At 37.1% G+C, this 20,877-nt stretch overlaps 4 protein-coding genes across 6 annotated transcripts; 3 read left to right on the plus strand and 1 right to left on the minus strand.

The window, feature by feature from the left end:
• Window positions 1–944: 944 nt before the first annotated feature.
• Window positions 945–5,203, plus strand: LOC119993299 (eukaryotic initiation factor 4A-2-like). Of its 2 annotated transcripts, none has more exons than XM_038840357.1 (5): window positions 945–1,113; window positions 2,226–2,327; window positions 3,026–3,132; window positions 3,579–4,009; window positions 4,331–5,203. In XM_038840357.1, exons 2-5 carry the CDS (start codon window positions 2,263–2,265, stop codon window positions 4,964–4,966), a joined length of 1,239 nt encoding a protein of 412 aa, XP_038696285.1. In that variant the 5' UTR covers window positions 945–1,113; window positions 2,226–2,262; the 3' UTR covers window positions 4,967–5,203. The 2 variants fall into 2 exon arrangements, with proteins under 2 accessions (XP_038696285.1, XP_038696284.1); XM_038840356.1 differs by having other exon boundaries at window positions 2,261–2,327.
• Window positions 5,204–6,262: 1,059 nt separating this feature from the next.
• On the plus strand, window positions 6,263–9,074 carry LOC119992796. Of its 2 annotated transcripts, none has more exons than XM_038839586.1 (2): window positions 6,263–6,747; window positions 8,842–9,074. In XM_038839586.1, exon 1 carries the CDS (start codon window positions 6,363–6,365, stop codon window positions 6,741–6,743), a length of 381 nt encoding a protein of 126 aa, XP_038695514.1. In that variant the 5' UTR covers window positions 6,263–6,362; the 3' UTR covers window positions 6,744–6,747; window positions 8,842–9,074. The 2 variants fall into 2 exon arrangements, with proteins under 2 accessions (XP_038695514.1, XP_038695513.1); XM_038839585.1 differs by lacking the exon at window positions 8,842–9,074 and adding an exon at window positions 7,242–7,533.
• A 993-nt stretch (window positions 9,075–10,067) lies between these two features.
• On the plus strand, window positions 10,068–14,780 carry LOC119993108 (probable magnesium transporter NIPA9). Its single transcript, XM_038840040.1, has 9 exons — window positions 10,068–10,301; window positions 10,848–10,946; window positions 11,331–11,460; window positions 11,868–11,956; window positions 12,266–12,322; window positions 12,435–12,493; window positions 12,721–12,841; window positions 13,575–13,723; window positions 14,178–14,780. The coding sequence occupies exons 1-9, from the start codon at window positions 10,191–10,193 to the stop codon at window positions 14,392–14,394; spliced, it is 1,032 nt and encodes a 343-aa protein (XP_038695968.1). The 5' UTR covers window positions 10,068–10,190; the 3' UTR covers window positions 14,395–14,780.
• Window positions 14,781–15,943: 1,163 nt separating this feature from the next.
• LOC119993110 (cytokinin riboside 5'-monophosphate phosphoribohydrolase LOG8-like) lies at window positions 15,944–19,093 on the minus strand. The gene is made up of 7 exons (XM_038840043.1): window positions 18,708–19,093; window positions 18,057–18,154; window positions 17,931–17,961; window positions 17,561–17,660; window positions 17,096–17,166; window positions 16,871–17,014; window positions 15,944–16,298 (listed from the first exon to the last, which is right to left on the minus strand). Exons 1-7 carry the CDS (start codon window positions 18,819–18,821, stop codon window positions 16,206–16,208), a joined length of 651 nt encoding a protein of 216 aa, XP_038695971.1. The 5' UTR covers window positions 18,822–19,093; the 3' UTR covers window positions 15,944–16,205.
• Between the last annotated feature and the right edge of the window lie 1,784 nt (window positions 19,094–20,877).

The raw sequence follows: 20,877 nt of genomic DNA on the forward strand, positions 1-20,877 counted from the left end.
GTCCTACACATATATGTTGCTTTCCACTCAAAAGTTTATATTTCTTTTGCATAATGTAGAAAATTTATAGGCCGACTATACAACCTGCGATAATATATGGTTCTGAGTGTTGGCTATTAAAGAGATAACATATCTAAAAAATACATGTATCAGAAATGCGAATGTTTCGTTAAATGTGTGGCCACACGAGATAAGGTATGATAAGAAATGAAATTATTAGATCTAAGGTTGGAGTAACACTAATTAACGATAAGTTAGAAAGTCGTTTAAGATGATATGTCAAAGAAACCGAAAAAGAACGACCGCAAACACGCCTACAAAATAGGTTCTTTTCCAAAAGACATAGGTATTCAAAAAAACATATTAATCACAGTAGAAAAAAAAATGGAAGTTAATTAGAATGGATTTGAGGTTCCACAATTCTCGACTGTCAATCATTTACATCTAATGATATTAAAAAAAAATTTTAAGATAAATTTTAAAATGAAAAAATAAAAATGTGCAATGATGTGACACACCTCTTAAACTATTGGATTAAAATTGTAATTTTTTTTATTATAAATGAATTGTGGAGCCCCGGATCTCATTAGAACTGAAAACTTCCGTGCAAAATAGGTTAAAGAAGTAAAATGGCATGAGGCAAGGGCCGCTCCTCAGCCCAACTTACCTGGGTCACATTGACAAAAGGCCCGTTTTAAGTTTTCCAGAGCAGTCTCAATTACAAGGCCCAGAAAATGTGTGCTATACTGCTATTGTTGGAATTGGGCCGTCGCCTACTAAGACTGATGGGCTGTGGCCTAGTATATATTTAGGGCATTAGGTTGTCGTGTCGTCTTCCAAAACGACGTCGCAGGGAGGACAAAAATAGTAATACTGTAGAACAGTTAGGGGCAAATTTGGGAAATTAAAAAGAGCTCCTGGAACAAAAACCCTCGCATCGACTGACATCTTCCCTCTTTCACCTCCTCCGCAGCATCTCAATCTACTTTCGAAGCTGTTCCTTAAACTCCTCGTATACTTTCGCTACAGAGATCTGAGGAGTTTGGGGAAACAAACCCAGCCCTACAAATCGCGAAATCTTAACTTTTTCGAGGTATCATCGTCATCTACCAGGTAACTTTGCTCCTTCATTACACTCTCTGCGATGATGATCATGATTTTTTAAATCAGTAGCTCCCATATCTCATGTTTTTATATTCAGGATCTTTCGGTGTTTGATAAATTCATATTCTTTTGCGTTTGTAACCGGATCGATGATTGGTTAATGATTGATCTATGTTTTAATGTGGTGGTGGATTTTTCAGTAGTTTAAGCTTTGGTTGTTCATGTGTGTGTCCGGGGCACTATTTGTCATTAGGATTAATGTATATGCTGGTCTTGTTCGTTACTGTGTGACAGGTCTGATGTGTAAGGACTCATTTAAGTAGTTTGGAGTTTGGCATGGTGAAGTAGATATCTTAACTTGCTATGAATTGTTTTCAAATTGTTACTAGTAGATATATGTTGGTTATTCTAGGTCAAAACAGTAGGTTTTATATCGGTAATTAATAAGAATTATAGCCTATGAGGGTTTTGAAGCTTTGGTGATTCATTAGAAGTATTTAGGACTGTAACAAAGGTGATCCATTTTTTGTGCTCATTAATTGCTTGTTGGGGTTGCTATTGAAGTCTTACGCTTTACGCATGCTCATCCAGTGCTCTGTTGGATGGAACCGTATTGAAATTGGAGTTTGCGCTTGCTTAATAAATGGATTTCTTATGGTTTACTACTTAAGTCATGAAACTTTTCTTAGACTTGTTGGAACTGTTGTTTTTACAAATTTTTCAAAAGCTTGCTATCCTATGAATTGTCTTTATCCTCGTTTTTCCTTTTATAGTTTATTTACACAATGTTAAGCTTTTGGTAAGTGACTGCTCATGTTAAATGGACGGTTTGTGGAGGCTTGGATCTTGCTTTAGGAAATAGTTATATATGAGTATATACAAGTACTGCATGCAATTTGGCATTTGTTTGATGCTGAAAAGTTATATTATAGTTTTGCATGTTTTTTAATAATTTTTTAAATGCAAAAGAAATTGTTCTAAGCTGGCACAAAGGGAGTGCAGCCCAAATATACAAGAAGTAGAAGAAACATTACAAGATGGAAAACCTAAAATTGATGTCCAACATTTGGTTATTAGCAATACATTTGTTCTTGAAGTGAACAATTACAATTCCATCTCAGGTGCTTGGAAATTGATTAGCTTTTAATTCTTGTAGTCATGGCTGCTGCACCTGAAGGATCGCAATTCGATGCTCGCCAATTTGATGCTAAAATGAATGAATTGTAAGTTCTCTACTTGACCATCAGTGCATCATCATAATCATTTGAGCTTTTATCCCAAGGGTTTGGGGTAGGTTACATGAGAGTATGAGAAAATCGACGGGAATCCACTAGGTGTATTCGTTTTCGCCATTCATTTCTATTTAAGATTATACTTTCATCGAATAATATTGAATCCATATAATTTCTTATTACTTCAAGCCATATCTTTTTTTTATGTCTTCCTTGTCGATCGTACTCGCTCCTTTACAAATTCTATTGATTCTTCTCACCGCCACACCACTATCTCTATGTTGCTCGCAACTTATCTTCAATTGGTGCTAGTTCTACCCGATAATCTTTTTTTTTTATCTTATCTTTCCTCGTGTGGCCACACATCCAATGAAGTATTCTTTGCATTTCTGCTAAATGACTGTTTTTTTTATATGTTGTCTCTTAATAGCTCAAAACACTCAGAATCATACATCATTGTTGGTTATATAGCTGACTTATAGAATTTTTCCTTCCACTTTAAAGGAATCCTTCGGTCACATAAAACCTCTGATCACTCCTCTCTTTTCTACTTGAACATTAGTTCTGTACATTTATTTTCTTTGCCTTGTTGGTGATTGTCTTCTTCACAAGTAGTCTTTTATTTCATATATTACTAATATGTTTCCTACATATTGGCAATTAAACCTGTCTTGCTTGAATGAGAGTAGGCTTGGATCTGACGGACAAGAGTTCTTCACATCATATGATGAAGTTTATGACAGTTTTGATGCTATGGGGCTGCAGGAGAACCTTCTGAGGGGCATTTATGCATACGGTTAGTCGCTGTATCGGTTATTCATACCTCATCTCTCTTCCCTTCTCAGTATAAATGTGTACTAAGAATACAAATGCATAATCTTCTGAAGCGGTCTTTCATGATGAAGCATGTCGTGAGACTGCTGATTTTTATTTTTATTTTGCATTTGAAAGGTCTCATCTTGCTCTATTGAGAAGGAAAAAGGGATGTTCCTGATGAGAAGATAAATCTTAAGATCTTGTTTATTTGGATTGTGATCTCTGTTATCCATTTTTGGTGGCCTCCAAGATTTACTTTAAACACTTTATGTCATTAAGGATTTCAACTTTTTTATTATCTTAACTTGTTATTTTAAGTCTTATGCTATCTAACATTTGAACTGATGCCTTTATGGGTTAATTTTGGAGGCTATCTGGTGTGTATAGTGGAATTAGGGGCTGAAATTAAAGTGTAAATTTATTTAGGTTTTGAGAAGCCCTCAGCTATTCAACAAAGAGGGATCGTACCATTCTGCAAGGGACTTGATGTAATCCAACAAGCACAATCCGGAACTGGGAAGACAGCAACTTTCTGTTCTGGAATTCTGCAGCAGCTAGATTATGGCTTAGTTGAATGCCAGGCATTAGTTCTTGCACCCACTCGGGAGCTAGCACAACAGATTGAGAAGGTCATGCGTGCACTTGGTGACTATCTTGGAGTCAAGGTCCATGCTTGTGTAGGGGGGACAAGTGTCCGTGAAGATCAACGCATCCTTCAAAGTGGAGTCCATGTTGTTGTTGGTACCCCTGGTCGTGTGTTTGACATGTTGCGGAGACAATCACTCCGTCCTGATCATATCAAGATGTTTGTGCTGGATGAAGCTGATGAAATGCTCTCACGAGGTTTCAAGGATCAGGTCCCTACTTCTAATTCACGTTTTGTCTCTGTTATTTTTCTTATTGATTGGTAGAATATGTTACTTTTCCTTTTTAATGCATCTATCTGGAAAAATTGCGGTACTCATCTCAGAATTTATGGAATTGTCATGCTTTTGATATCCTAGCTGTTCTGTGATGATTTTGGGCTTTAAGAGCATTCATATAATTTCGCAGGAGTTGTGTGCTGGGCCTTGAAATAGAATTATTGTCTACTGTTTTTCAGATATGCTTCTGAATGATGCTCATGTTTTTGGTTTGGTGATTTTTCCATAGTAATAAACATCTTCCTTCTGTTTCAGATCTATGATATTTTCCAGTTGTTACCTTCGAAGATTCAGGTTGGGGTTTTCTCTGCAACAATGCCACCCGAAGCTCTTGAGATTACGAGGAAGTTCATGAACAAACCCGTGAGGATTCTAGTAAAACGTGACGAGCTTACCCTTGAGGGTATCAAGCAGTTTCATGTCAATGTCGACAAAGAGGAATGGAAGCTTGAGACCCTTTGTGATCTCTACGAAACTTTGGCAATTACCCAAAGTGTCATCTTTGTGAACACCAGGCGTAAGGTGGATTGGCTAACAGACAAGATGCGCAGTCGTGATCACACAGTCTCTGCCACCCACGGTGATATGGACCAAAACACAAGAGACATCATCATGCGAGAATTCCGTTCTGGTTCTTCTCGCGTGCTCATCACTACTGATCTGTTGGCTCGTGGTATTGATGTTCAGCAGGTCTCTCTTGTGATCAATTATGATCTTCCAACACAGCCAGAGAACTATCTTCATCGTATCGGACGTAGTGGACGATTTGGGAGGAAGGGTGTTGCCATCAATTTTGTGACCGTGGACGACGAGAGAATGCTGTTTGACATCCAAAAATTCTACAATGTAGTTGTTGAGGAATTGCCAGCCAATGTTGCTGATCTTCTTTGATGTGTTTTTGGTTCACAACCAGGTGAATGATTTTGCTGGACGCCATGTTTGTCATGTTATTTATGTATGGTCTTGTTAGGATTGGATTGAACTTCCCTTTTAACTTGGGGATGGCTAAATTTTATTGGTAGGGTTTCTTTCTGTATCCCATTGTCTTTGAGAAAGAATGCAGAGTTGTTGTAGCTTCGGTCGAAACCATTTTGATTTGTTTTTAAGCATGTTTGGGGCTGTTATGAAGGGTCGAAACAAATATTTTATTATGTGATCGAGTGGTAGAGTTGTAGACTTGTAGCTACTTAGATGTCGTGTTCCATTCTTAAAAACACCGTGGTAGAGTTGTAGTAACGTAGGTGTCACATGTTCGATTCTTGAAAACACTCTTGTTCGATTCTTGGGAACATTCTCTCCATGTATTTTGTTGAGCGGCATTCCGAGCCAATTGTGAAGACTTCAAGCTGGCCCATGAAAATTAAATTATTATCTTTAGGTGCAGTCCCTCCACCAAATCCTGTTGACCTACATAAGAAAATTCTACATTCTCTTCTCTCTTCTCTCTTCTCTCTTCTCTCTACACTTCTCTCCTCTCTGCAAACCTTCTCTTTCTCTGGCGGCTGCCAAAATTGACTCTTTGTAATGGAATAAAATATTTCAGAGTCTTGCTCTTAAAATAGACCACATGTTTTTGTCAATCGGACGGATTTGTGGATTTTTCGTCTCTCGACAATTTAAAAGTTAACGTAAGCTATAAGTTTCATCAAACACATGACAACTTACTTCACATGTATAAGTAGTTTTTTTTTACGACTTATAAATTAACTTATTTTGATAGTTTATAAACTCTACTAAATGGAGTCATAAACACCCTATTGTTTTCTACGATCCCAAAGTCTAGGGCTGTCAAAAAAAAACACGCAAACCAAACCGACAGCCAAACAGATCGATTGGTCAGTTATTATAAAATATATGTTAGTGAGGACCAATCGAAAACCAGAAAAAACTAATCAAACCTTCAATAACCGACCAAATGGTCGGTTGAATTTTTGTCAAAAAATCGAGAAAAAAAAAAAAAAACTGACCGAACCAACCGTTTGACACCCTTACCTAAGTCTATAGCGGTGGTTAGTACAAGCCTTGTTTAACATTTATTCAGTTATTCGTTAAATTTGGGCTTGGTCGTAAAACTGGGCCAAATGCACTGGGCTTGAGCCTGACTATGAGTTATTAATTCCAGACCAAGCCTGGTCAAAGCCCACTTACAATTTCACGGTCAGATATTATAAAATCAAAATAAAAAATTGATTGTCGACGAGCTCTGTTTCTGTGGTCTGTCAAGCTCGAGTGATTCAACGGAGAAACTCAGGTCTTCTCCCTCTCATTTCTTCTCTGCAAGAAATCCATGGAAAAAGATTATAACAGAAGATCGAGCTCGTATGGTAATGGAGGGATGATGCAGATGGAGAGTTACTATGGTCCACCACCAAGACAACCCATTTCGTATGATTTTAGGAGCTACAGTGCCTCCTATGCGCAGACTCAGATGGGCAACAACAGCAATAACTTCGGATATAACAACAGGGAGTTGAAGTTGAAGAAAGGGAAAAGCACTTCTGGGTCATCTTCTTCCAACTGGAGCTTCACTGACCCTGAGTTTCAGAGGAAGAAGAGGGTCGCAAGCTATAAAATGTATAGTGCGGAGGGCAAGGTTAAAGGGTCTTTCAGGAAGAGCTTCAGGTGGCTTAAGGAAAAGTACACCCGGACCGTTTATGGGTGGTGGTGATTTGGTGGGTCTTCTTCTCTTTTCTCCGTCTTCTGCTCTTTCTTGTATTTTGTGCGTGTATGTAAGGTCCTGGTGACACAGAAAAACACGGAAGTTACATAGAATCATGCTCGTCATATAATATATTTGGTGTTCAGATATACTTTTTGTATTTTGATTCATCAATCAAATTCTCCTAAATACTCTTAAGCATTATGCGATTAAGACTTGTATTATGGGTTTGCCTGATTGTGAGAACTTTCCTAGTTTGTTTTTTTTATCTTCCAAATTCTGTTATTGTCTAATCTCTATTTAAAGACTTTGATTATCTGTCGTCTATTCAAAGGATCAAGTGTTGTGTAAGCTGCTATTATCTAGCTGTCTGATTTGATGTTTGTGCTGGATCTTACATGAGGTTGTCCTCAATTATTAGTTTGATAGTATCTGAATATACTAGTACAGATATCTAAATATCTTCCAATCCACAGCATGAATTTGTTCCTTCTCTTATGTCCTCAGTCTCATGTGCGGATTCATTCCATCCTTGAGCAGTATATGCAAGTAAGGATTTCCCTTGTATTGTGTGAACTTTGACCTAGTGGCTAGTGGTAAGGCTGCATACATACCTTTTCCCTACCCCGCCTTCTCAATGGGAGCGTTGTGCACTGGAATTGTTAATCTTTTATTGTTCGAAGCCCCTTCCTTTATGGGCTAGCAAATAGCAATGCTTTTTATTTAATATTGAATTATAGGTTCTTATCCCAGTTCAAATTTCTTTAGACAATTATACAACAGGTAGATATTGTTATTTCTTTAGCATACTCTATTGAGTTGATATTGTTATTTCTTCAGCATTCTCTATTGAATTCCTTTCTGATATTCAGAATAAGATACGACCTGTAAATCCAGAGGTAGGGCAACCCATTAGTAGGCAGGGGAAGGACAGAGGCAAAGCCATTTGCTGAAGAGAGACTTGCTTAATAATGGCTTATCATGGTAAAAAAGTGTTTGTTGAATTTTAACTCCTTTTTTTACATCTAATCGGAAGATAATAGAATGTAAAAAGATTTTGTGGAGCACCATGGTATGCTTTCATTGTTGGTACTTATAGCTGCATATAAATGGTTTCTCATTGGGTTTAGAGATTGCAGATTGATTATTAGATATGACACCAGTTTTACAATACTGTAGGAAAAGGTAAACTTCTTTCTAGATTTAGTTTTGGTGGCCAGAATTTTTCTCCTCCCTACCTCCCATATTCCTGTGTGATTTCCTAGATTCTTTTCCCTCTTTGCCTTACTTTTTTGTCGAACTACAACCTAAGCAGATGCAAGAACAACCTACACACACACTACCCGTGAGTATTACATCACAGTAAAAAGTGTGTGGTAGAGAGAACTTATATACTACTTAAGAGGAACACAACTTTAATCATTTTCTTTCCACGTATTTGTCCCTGGCTTCTAGTGTGGGTTGTGGGGGCACAATATATCACTTAACACACGTCACTATTTCAAATTTCTTTTTGTTAAAGTTGAACTGCTTATTTGATTAAATTGGTTTTAATTGCTTTTGAGCATTGGCATGCATAAACATTGCTAGTCTCTTCACATATTATGTAGGAGCAAGGTCTATCCCCAACCCCCGCCCACTCTGAGAGCCTTGTGCATGAACTTTTTTATTATGGACTCATTTTTGCTGTGGTGGGAGGAGGTGAAACTGCTATTTTTTTAATGTAGTTGTGTTATGATGTTCTGCAAGTATCTTTGTAATTCCTTAACATACTTGAAAGACTTCATGTTGGAGGAGTGATGGCAACACTGCATATAGCCCTTAATTTTGTTTTATAAGTTGCTTTTTTATATTGCTGTGAGAATAGTGTTTGATTACTGTGTATTAAAAGTTGTGGTAGTGATCAGTAAGATGCAGCTCAAGGCTTGGCGTGTGTGTGTTTGTGCATATATGTTTACATGCATGCATTTGTAATGTGGGCATGCGCATAGGCATGGTTCCTTTAACTATTGTATAGAATAGGAGCATAATTTGAAGGAGAAAAAGAAGCAGTAGCAGTTGTACAAATCAACTATGGTGTTTGATTATTGGATTTGTCACTTGTCAGCCTTTTTGTTCCTGTGGGATCTTTTGCTGATAAATCTTCACACAGTATCCTCATCCATCCAACTGCTCAGGTATTTTTCCATGCTTAATTTATGTTTGAGGTTGTATGTCCATTGGTATTGAGCCAGAAGAGGTTGGTGTTTTCTGTATATACTAGACTTATTTGCTAACCACAATGTACTAATGCTACGGCCGAAGAAGATGATGAACTATATAATATATATGGATTTGTGTTGGCTCTTTTGCATTGTGACAGAACCTGATTCTGTTAAGAGGGGGGTCTGCAAGCAAATGGATATTTGTTGGTGCTTTTGTGAGTTGGATCTCATAAACGCAGTCCAATTCCAAACCCCCCAACTTCATCCACTATTGACCAATTGCTATGGTGCGAGTTTTCTGGTGTTTCAGCATATCTCTGTTAAGAATACAAGATTTCTATGTTCTGGGAAAAATGCCCTTTAAAGTTTGTGTTGCATGTTTTCTGGAATTTTCTCTTTCTGGCATGTTTTTCTGGTTTTCTGCAACTGTTCTCTCAAGAAATTCTTCATATAATTGGGTCATTGTCACTTGAAATACAGACAAATAATCACAAAGGAAGATTCTGAATAATATCCTAAACAGTTATACTTAATTAAGGAAAACAAGTAAACGAGATCAAGCCATCCCAGCTCGTTGAAATTCTCTGTTCAAATACACTAATTAATATTATCGTCTTTGGATTTATCCGTGGATAAATCGGGTCTGCATTGCTTTGTCCTTCATGAATCGTTTCACAACAATACTTCGGTTTAGAAAACGCGTTGTTGAAGTGGGAAGGAATGGATTTTATTTATAAATCACTTGGTTGGGTCATGTTAAACAAATGTAGGATTATAGTCTTGACAATTCTCGCACTTGTAGGTTAGGTTATAACTTACATTAAACCCAATAAATAGAGTAGAGGTCACGTCCAAATGAACTAATAATTTGCTCCGACACCATATTGGAATTCTCAATCCAAACATCCTTTTTGAGTTTACCGGATCACTGTAGATATATCGGGTCTGTAATGCTTTGTTCTTTATGGGATGTCTCACAATGATGGCTAGATCAGAAAACGTGTTAGTGAAGTGAGAAGAATTTTGTTTATTAAGTCATTTGGTTGCCAAACCAGACTCTCTTGTATTGTCCTTGCAAGTTAACAGCTGTGCCTGTGTTAACGTAAGAAACAAAACAAATGCCTCCATTATTAAAAACCCGACACAGAGATTGCTTCCCCATTAAGAAAAAAAAAAACTATATATAATCTCTCTCTCCGAATCGGTTCATCTTTCTTGATTTTACCCGTTCAGACAAGGACAGGAGGAGAGGATGTGGGAATCGATCTGTTTAACGTTGGCGGCCACCGCCGGTAATAACATCGGGAAGGTGCTTCAGAAGAAGGGGACTATCATTCTTCCTCCTCTCTCTTTCAAACTCAAGGCGAGTCACTATCTTTATTATTCCTCCTCTTTGCTCCTATCGCATCTGTTTTTTTTTTTTTTTCAAGCCGTCATCAATTGTTCTCTTCGTTTTTCTCATTGATCTGTTCGCGGGCCTTCCTGTCCTTTTTCCTTTCTCGAATTGAATGCCAGGCCAATGTGGTTCGGCAATCTTTGATTGGGTTTGATGTAGAAATTTCATTTAGGTGCAAATTGGAAGTGCTTTTGACGCGAGAAAATTGTTTTTGTTAGATATCCGATTAGAAGACTGGCCATCTAATCCAAGTCTATCTTGATGAGCAACATTGAATGTTTAGTAATAAGAGTCTACATTTTTGGATCCCATGATTTACTCAGTTCACCAGAATTGCAATTATGTGGAATTATGAATGTGTGCATTAGATTCTGAATATTACCAGCTCCATTTCGAGGATACCGGATGTGGCATTGATTCTTTTTGATAATAGAGAATTTGGGTACTCGAGAAAAAAAGATAATGGAGAATTTTGAGTGTTCTTAACTTTAGAGACTTTGCGTGTCTTTGTAGGTTATAAGAGCATATGCTTTTAACAAAGCATGGGTGATTGGTTTTCTGATGGATATATGTGGAGCCTTGTTGATGCTGAGGGCGTTATCTCAAGCTCCTGTAAGTTAACTCAGCTTCATCATTCCTATCTTATTCATTTTGATTAACATTTGTTTCTGGTTGTTCGTCGAATTATATATCCCCATTGCTTTAATAAAAAACAATGTCACTTGTTACAGAGAAGGGTCACATGCTAAATGTTACAAGAAAGGGGGAAACATGGACTGGCATTTCTAAGTCTAGTCATATCATACAAACAAAATTTTCTCCTGAGCATACCCGAAATGTTTCGTGGTGTCCTCCTTCTTTACCACTAGACAATTTGGATTTGTGCCTTAGACGTTAACATGTGGATACATATTAAGCCAACACGGTCATAAAGGTGTGCTTGTTTTTTTATTTTGCTTATTCTTGGTGTCAATAATCCCAATCATGTTCTTTCAGGTATCAGTAATTCAACCAGTTTCTGGTTGCGGGCTCGCCATTCTTTGCGTCTTTTCCCACTTTTATTTAAAGGAGGTTATGAATGCTATTGATTGGACGGGGATTACTTTAGCTGGTATTGGCACCTTAGGTAATTCGAATTTCCATTGATCTCTTTTCATTATTGTGAGAGAAACTTAATATGTAGTTAAGTCTATATATTTCAGATGGCCGTTTTTTCTCAAATCAAAGTAAAGCATGATTTGTTTTCCTTGTTTAATATGATTCATTTTATGCATCTTTCATAAGGGAGTTCTATTTCTAATGATACAAGCTATGAATATTGTGTAATTTGGATTTTAGTTCTTTTATTTATTCTCTGTCCGTTACAATTTGCAAGTTTTTCCATAAGGTACACAAATACAAAACTGGAATAAAATAGTAAGCTGGTTTTGAAGGTTTAATGCTCCATAACTTGTTGCTACTCTATGAAATAGCATTCTCATTAATTTGGCCTATTTGTTGGTCTTCTCATTTCATTTTACTTTGAATCTGAAGGAGTTGGTGCCGGAGGTGAGGAGCAAGAAGCTTCTTTGATATCTCTTTTTCAGTTACCATGGCTGGCATTCATTGTTGCCCTCTTGTTTGTAGGTACCTGATCCTGTGCACCAACTGTTTGAGTGTTTTCATGATATGTAAAATTTTAATTCGTGATCATTTGTCTGAGTCCAGTGTTGGACATGTCAAAATTAAATATTGAGGAAATGCTGACTGAAAATATCTCTGTTAAAGAACTATTTTTGTCCTAGTCCAGTGTAGGAGTTTTGTTTGTGCTTTCTATATTATACGTCTCTTCACAGTAGGAGGATGTATTGAAGTTAATCCTGCTAATACTCTCATGTAAGTTTTTTTAAGTATTTAGTATTTGCAAGCCTTGATAAGTTAATTTGCAACAGGTACTTCTTAATGGATGGCTTCGTTTCTGTAGAAGTCAGCGAAGAGAACAGGAGTTGGTAATATCTCTTTCCCCATGTTAATGTTGTGTAAGATAATTGGTACTTCGGCAATGTAAGCGTCTCTTTCTAAGCCCTACTCCCCTCCTCTATTGACTATTTTATAATGCAGATGGAATATGAAGTTGTTGAAGAAATTATATATGGCTTGGAATCTGGGATTCTATTCGGGTATTGTTCTTTACTTTTGCTGAAGATATTTGTTGTTGTATAGAGCTTCCTTATCTTCTGATGGCTGGAGGGAGATTTATTTTTGAAAAACGTTGAATATCATGTTGCATTGATGCTGTTTCTTTCTTTCAATTATGGCACGGTTGTGCTTGTGTGGCAAACTTGGAAGTATCTTGGTTTCTTGGTGCTATTATCAAGCACTGTGGTATTTAATAACCTAATTGCAGGATGGCTTCTGTGATATCGAAGATGGGATTTGTCTTTCTAGAACAGGGTTTCCCCAGGATGCTGGTTCCTGTATGTATCTCAATCAGTATATGCTGTAGTGGTACAGGTTTTTATTATCAGGTATATACTGACTCGTTCTCATTTGAAGACAATAGTTTCCCTGTATCTAACCTAGTTTAACCTTGACAAGGAGAGCATTTTTGGCTATGTAACATGTCCATAGTTACTGATGCAGGGAAAAAGTTAAATAAGGCTAAATCAACGTTTAAGTCCAGGAGAACTGGAATCCGCAGGAAAAGAGGAAAAAATCTCTAAAATTTTATTGAATCAAGTTTCAAGTTATGAAGTTATGCCTCTAATGGAGACTACACCCCTATTTATATAAAAGCAAAACAACTAAATCCTATTCGTAATATAAATTAAAATTCTATTGAAAAATAAAAAAGGACACTAAATCCTAATTGAAATAGAAAGTCCTCATTGAATCAGAATTATTAAATTTCTGTCCTTCGGTCAGTTCCCTCCACTGCGAGAACTCGTCCCGAGTTTCCTTGCGCTGTAGAAATTAGTCTTTGGGATGAAACTCCCCTTGTTGGCGAAAACTCGACCTCATGTTTTTAAGTGTCAAAGTAACAAGTGTAGCATGTTCTTGAAGATCATCATTGTCACCTTGCTTGGAATCCACTTTGAGCTACTATTATCAACCAGACTCAGGGATTAACCAAAAGTAACAAGAGTACCAAAAGTTTTAAAACTAACACATTTGAGTTTGGCAATGTTTCCTTCTACTATATTCATCTTTTATTCATCAAACGATGTAATACTATCATTGCTGGCATTTCTACAAAACCAGACTCAGGGTCTAAAGCATGGAAGAGCCATTGTGGTGTCCACTTGTGCAGCTGTGGCATCAATTGTAACTGGTGTTCTTGCTGGAATGCTCGCTCTGGGAGAAAGATTGCCTTCAGCGCCATCTGCTCGGCTTTCACTTCTGCTTGGGTGGTAAGTTGGGGCTCAACCTATGTTCTTTTTGTTTGGCACTCTTTTAGAAGAAAGCATCTTGAAGCTGAGCTCATGTGTAGAGCATGTTTCTAAAAACTTAATAGTTTGATTAAGTGCCATGGATAGTTGCTTAACCCATACTTAGGGAATTCTTTTAAAATTTAAAAAAAAAAAAAAACACTGCATTAGAATAATTTTATATCATCTGGTTAAGAGATGTTGCCTGGTATTTAGTTAACTTGTATATTTTTGGTGAAAACTGATAGCGCAGAAAGCTGCTTTCTGAAATGAACTGATGCATTTATCATCATGGTTTCTTATGAGATCCACAGATTATTGGGTTAATATTCCACATCTAAAGCTCCCACGCAAGGATTAGGTGCTTAGGGATCCCAATGTATGTTGTTATAAAACTTTGATTCTCTTGTTTTTTCTTTTAAATTTCCTTTTGCAGGTTATTGATTTTGATAGGTGTTATTTTACTTGTGAGCTCATCTCGGCTTGTGCGGTACCTCCCATGGCGGTTGAGGCATTTTATACACGGTGGCGTAGATAAGAATTTCAATGCCAGACGATCTGGGTCCACGTTTGGAAAGGAATCAAACCCAAGTGCCGTTATACCCACAACCACATTGCATAGTTTGATAACTTCAGCAAAGGAGAAAGCTTGAAAGGCAGCAGTAGCAAAAAGTTGGTAGCATCATGCACCAAGTTAGTTAATGTACAAATGCACAGATTATGGTGGCTTTTCTGAATTGTTTAATCGTTGAGACTGTATGTGCTTAATGTGCCCTAGCCATTTTCTGGGTTGCCTGTGCGTGATGGCTGTACGAGTTCCGGTTAAGTTGTTAGATTTCTACCTCCTCTTTTCCATATAGTTTCCACCAAATAGGTTCATGATCCAAGTTAGGCAATCTATTACCTACATAATTGATGAATGTATTATGACAGTTCACTACACCAGTGTATTGCCAGACTTCAAATTTATGTCCATGGACGTTAATGGCAGGACTTGGATTGACATTAGCATTCAGATTAAGGGATATGAGTTATCATACCCTTCCATGGGTAATAAATCCAGCAAAGAATGTACCTGCTCATATCAACAACTAGCTCTGGGTTCGAGTGACATTTCATCCCTAATCATAATTTATCCGCTGATTATTCACCATAAGTCGATTCAGATCTCCGCTTAATTTCACCGAAACTTCATCATCCTGGTAATGAATATGGTACTTCCACCAAAAGTTTGTAGCTTTTCGGTTACCCATTAAGAATCGACAAGGGAGCAAAAGAAATGATCCCCACAAAAAGCAATAGCCATTCCCACCCATCAGCTCTTGTTCATGATATAACAAGACAACAAGGTCCGCCATGGGTAGGACATGAACTACTGCTACTGAAAAGATCCATGACATAAAACAAAGACCCATTATTAAGAATCTCCATGGCATCATTGAATTCTCGATTTCACAAACCCAGTAGCCAGTAAGGGGGGGCCACATTGCAGAATGAAAGGAGAAATCCATGGTATCAGTTTCAACTGAAAATATTCTATTCATCTGCACACTAGAAATATTAATTAACTGCAAAAAATAGTTAAAGAAACAAAAGATTCAGTTTGTCATCCTTGGAGAAATCCATGCGAGTTCAGCTGGCACCTTCAAAACAAGACAAGCTTACAACTAAGCAAGCAACAGCTCTATGAATTCAATCATCCAACACTACCACATGAGTTGGGCTCCTTAGATACAGTAGTCCCCTGCTACCTTTCAACTTCTGAGAGCACCAACACTTAACAAGGAATGTTCCATGCAACCTCTCTTTCAGTGGTTGAATCTGCCTAATATTAGTCTCCATGGTAGTCCCCATGTTTTGTCATGAGAACTTGCCAACCATTAATTGAAAATAAAGAACTGAGTTACCTAGCAGCAATTTGGGGCAGGGGTGGCTAGACATAAAATCTTGTGTGAGCTTCTTCTAATGCCAGAAGCAGTATCTGCTACCTACTGCTTCCTTGCCAGGAAGTAATTATCTATCGCTAATCCAATTCCTAAATATATAATAACAAGTATGTTCCGCACAGAGGGACAGCGGTGCAGTCAGAACCAAGGAGTGTTTAGCATGAGTCAAAATTGAAAAAAAGGTTCCAGCTCACCCATTTGTGGTCCTCTTAAACCACTGCATGGGGAGATTCACCGATAATAAAAGATTCAGCTCTAACTGCTCACCATCTATGGTTCATTTCAAAGTATATATTCGTTTTGATTAGGTGACAATCATATAGACCATAGAACAGTGGCTCAATTGATCATGGCATAGACCAACATTGTGAAACAGAATGCATAATTCTAATAGAACTCAATGACATTGACAGATTGATATGACCAACTGTGGCCACATTTCAGAAATTGTTCGCAGCTCAAGTGATGATGAATCACATCACAGTCAAATGTATAAGATAGACTACACCACCAACATTTCACTGTGAATTTTGTTTCCTTGGATAATCACCAAGTTGCTCCATTTGCCAGCTTTCATGAGAAGCAACGTGTTCATGGGAGGGAGCGAACAGCTGCAAAGGGAAATTAGGAGTTAATTTTTTCCATACACTAGGTTCCTTTTACTGTAATCTAGCCAGTTCCCATACAAAAATTGGAAAAGAAAGAAAATAAACTTCCAAGAATGTAAATAAGCAGGATGGATGCTAGCTCCCATTTAATATTGCAGTGTACTAGTGTAGAAAAAGAACAACAAAAAAGAAGTTTCATCCATTTTTGTACCCACATGAGAAACAAATGTATGTGAAACATCACCATAATATGCGATACCTTGCCAACCTTGAATCAGCTTTTCCTTCAGATATTTGTGCTCTAATCAATGGCCTCAAACAAGCTCACATAACTGTCTATATGTTTTTTTTTTTTTTTTTTAAAAACTGTCTATACGATTGCAAGAAGCTATCTTTCATGATAAACCAGGGGGGATTTTTTTTCCTTTAATTGAGTAAAACTATGTCTTAAGAATCATAGTAGGCGTTGGTAAAAGTAGATCATGAACTTTTTTTTTTTTTTAATTTTCCTGCCCTGGATCGACTTCGGTTCAACTTATTTGACAAGAAGACAAATAGCCAAGATTGAATAATACCTCCATCTTTTCCAGAAGTTCTTTGGCTGTGGAAGCAGAAATAATGATATGACGAGCTCCAGGCTTTATGAAACCCTCTTTCACACCATTGTCAAATAAAGCAAGCAGACAATCATAGTAGCCATCAACGTTTAGCAGACCAACCTGTACAGAGTGACATCTAGTTACAATATAATCAGTAGTTCGCTTATCTTTCTTCAAGCATGAAGAAGATGGACTCATTACCGGTTTCTTATGAATTCCAAGTTGGGACCAAGTTATCATCTCCAGTAGTTCTTCCATGGTTCCATATCCTCCTAAACAAAGAAATCAATGTTCATTTCATGCCCGTATTAAACAGCTTCAATACCAAAAGAATAATAAACTTGCATTCTATGTAAGTGTGTGTATTGCATTTACATTATACATTGACACAAACTCAATCTTTGATGGGGATGGACAGCACTAAAGACATCAGGTTCTTGACCCATTGCAACTTAATGTTCACACGTATCTAAATCAGCTTTGTATGCTGTATTATGTATGTGTGCATCTGTACACCTATATTTGTCATTTGTATACATCTTGAATATATTTATGCACATATATGTATGTGTGCATGTGTACGCCTATATATGTCATTTGTATATGTCTTGAATAGATGTATGCATGTACAGCTTGATCAATGATAGGGTTTTGCAGGGCAATTACCAGGAAGAGCAATAAAGGCATCAGCTTCTCGGGCCATTGCAGCTTTACGCTCATGCATATCTAAAACAGTTCTTACTTCTCCAACAGTTTCACCGGAAATCTATCAAAATCACCAATAACAATCTAAAAATCATCAACCGATCCTTTACCCCTTTTTACAACCAAATGACATCCAGAAGCAACACCAAGCAATTTTCATGCTATTAACAAGAGGGAAAAAAAAGAAGAAGAAAAGGCGTCAGAACATAGTCGAAATCAAACAAGAAATCTGCCAATCCTAATGTTTTCAAAAGTAAGCATGTAAAATGAAGCGTAATAGCTTAAGGCATAATCATCAGGGAATAGTAGTTGTATGATTATGACCAGATACCTCAAGAGGCATGAGAGCCTTTGGAATGACCCTGCATTTACAGCAACCATTAAAAACTTAGATCATGACAATTTAAGAACAGTTCAAAACTATATATGTTTCTTTTAAGGAGAGTTTTTTAAATACCCAAGAACATGGCAACCTCCATCATACACTTTCTGGGACATCAAGCCCATCAATCCCACGCTTCCACCACCATAAACCAAATCTATCTTTCTCTTCACCTACAAACAACACATTGCAAGATGAAATCATTACTATACACCATTGTAAAGTGAGATCATTACCATCCCCACCCCCTCTCCTTAGAAAATAGTTTGCCAACAAAGAACAATTGCGGTTGCAATTTTATAAAGTACCACATGTGCCACTGATAAAAAAAAAATTAATTTCAAATCACACCACTTGAAACTCAAAATTGCAAACAGAACAATCCCAATACAATAAGTCAAACAGTCATTTGAAAACTCTACCAGGAGAAACAGAACAATTCCAATACAATATAGTCAAACAGTCATTTGAAAAGTCTACACTCTACCAGGAGAAAACAAAATCATAAATCTCCTGCCAACATCAAAACCCATAACAAGAACCGTTCCTAGCATTACAGAAAACAAATCCCTGCTGGTATAACATAAGACACCCACTTCAAAACCCGTCAAGTTCAATACAAAAACATCAAAAAGGTTCATGCTTTGACCATGACCTGGTGAAAGAAACAAGACCCATATCTGAATCAAGATAATAGATAAAGAGATTGTAAGAACACACACACACCAGTTCATCGCCCAATTCAAGAGCAGCATCACTAAAGATTTGTCTGTGGCCAGAGTTGCTACCACAGAACACACACACTCTCTTGAACTTGATCATCGCGTTGCCTTCTTCCATTCACAGTATCTCTCTATAAAACTCTCGCTTAATCCCGGGACGTCACAATAAAAGAACGGCCAATCAAAACACCCAAAAAGAATCAAAAACAAAGGATCAATTTTTTTTTACTAAATAACACTACAATTTCATTACTAACTCAAAATTCTCGAAAAAGATCAATGAAAGAATGATTAAGAGACAATCTGGATTGATATTGACGAATGAATGAAGCAATTTGAGGAATGGAATGGGGGGATATTAATGGATTTTATAGAAGGAATCATGAGAACCCACGTGCTTCATTTCCTTTCCAATCAATGTAGACCTATGTCGGCTCCTGAAATTTTACTTTCAAGTTTTAACCAAATTTATTGAATTAAATATAAACAATTTGTCGTCCTACCTAGGCTACGCTGCTTGATAGGTCAAACAATGGAGTGGAAGGTAAAGAAATTGACAACAAAAAAAGGTGGAAAATGACTTTCAAAACTGTTAGACATTTAGGTGCATTCCAACAAACTTTATTCCTTGTAATTCCATTTTTATTTTTTTTATAATTATTTAAATCATTTAAATTTTATCTATTTCTTTTTTTTTGCCCATTTTCCAAAGAGATTTTAAACTAATATGGTTTCTCTTTTGTTACTTTTTCTCTATGCTACATCTCTTTCTTATCTTACTACAACTTCTCTCTCATCATTGTGTCTTTCTCTCTCCTATTGTATTATATCTCTCTTATTACTACATTTTTCTCTCTCTCATCTCTTTTTCTGGTGGTCATTTTGGTCTAAATATGGTTGGGCATTGTGCTTCTCTGTGAGAGGAGTCCAACGGTGGTGGTGGTGTGGCGAACAAATGTTGAAATCGATCGGATTTGAAGTTTTTTCAAAACAGTAACGTTTGTTGACAATGTTACTGTTTTAAAATAGTAACATTAACTGATCAATGCTACTATTTTAAAACAGACATATCAGGTGGCCGTTTTGGACTGCATATGGCTGGGCATTGTGTACTTCAATGAGGGGGGTCCAACGGTGATGGTGGTATGGGAAACCGCCATCGAAATCGGTCAGATCTGAAAATTTTTCCAAGTAGTAACATTAGCCGACCAATATTACTGTTTCGAAACAGTAACATTGGGGGACCAACTTTATTATTGACCAATGTTACTGTTTTGAAATAGTAACATTGAGCGACCAACTTTACTATTTTAAAAGGGCCATATCGAGTGACCATTTTGGATCGTATCTGGCTGGATATTGTGCGTCTCAATGAGGGGAGTTCAATGGTAATGTGGTGTAGTGAATCATCGCCGAAATTGACCGGATTTGAGACTTTTTTCTTGTGCTGGTTGTGGCTTTCTAATCATTTTCTTACCAAATGGATGTCCATCGGTGATGGTGGAAGGTCGGAGTATGTTCGTGGTGATGTGAGTTTCAGTTTAGGTTAGATACCAACGAACAATAGTAAGGAGAGAGGAGAAAGAAAAAGACTAGAAGGGTAGATGTTATTGGAGGAAGAAGACGAGGGTAAGAAAGTAATTAGCACACTAGTGGTATCTTAGAGGGATAAAATTTTTTAGACTAAACTTAAGTGTCCAAAAGTTTTACAAGTGGTGTTGGTCTGAAATTTTCCTAAAAAAAGTCAATTTTAAGAGAAGAAGATAACAATTAAAACATTTCTATGTGTGATGTAACTTAGCCCATTCCAATTTTCATAGGCCTTGTCCAAGAAGCCCATAAGCTTTAAGATTTCAAAATGGGCTTAGGCTAAATTAAAAAAATGCATGGAAAAATCTTAGTGGTTCTAAAAATTAATTCATATTAAAAACCAACCTGGCCAATTCGCTCAATATTCAACTAGCCTCCATCTATCGGATTGAAGGGAGAATCGGTTCACTTTGTGAACCGTCAGATGTTTCTCTTTAGATCTGACGGTTCCCCGTAAGACCACCTGTTTGTACACACTCTCTCCAAATCAAACACGACACTGGTCCTGAGTATTTTTAGGTTTCTCAGTTTCTCTATTATGGTTGTACTCTCTCTCTCCAAAATCAAACACATAGAGCACTGAA

The sequence above is a fragment of the Tripterygium wilfordii genome, chromosome 23, assembly GCF_013401445.1.
Source record: "Tripterygium wilfordii isolate XIE 37 chromosome 23, ASM1340144v1, whole genome shotgun sequence".
In the NCBI taxonomy this organism is placed as follows: domain Eukaryota; kingdom Viridiplantae; phylum Streptophyta; class Magnoliopsida; order Celastrales; family Celastraceae; genus Tripterygium; species Tripterygium wilfordii.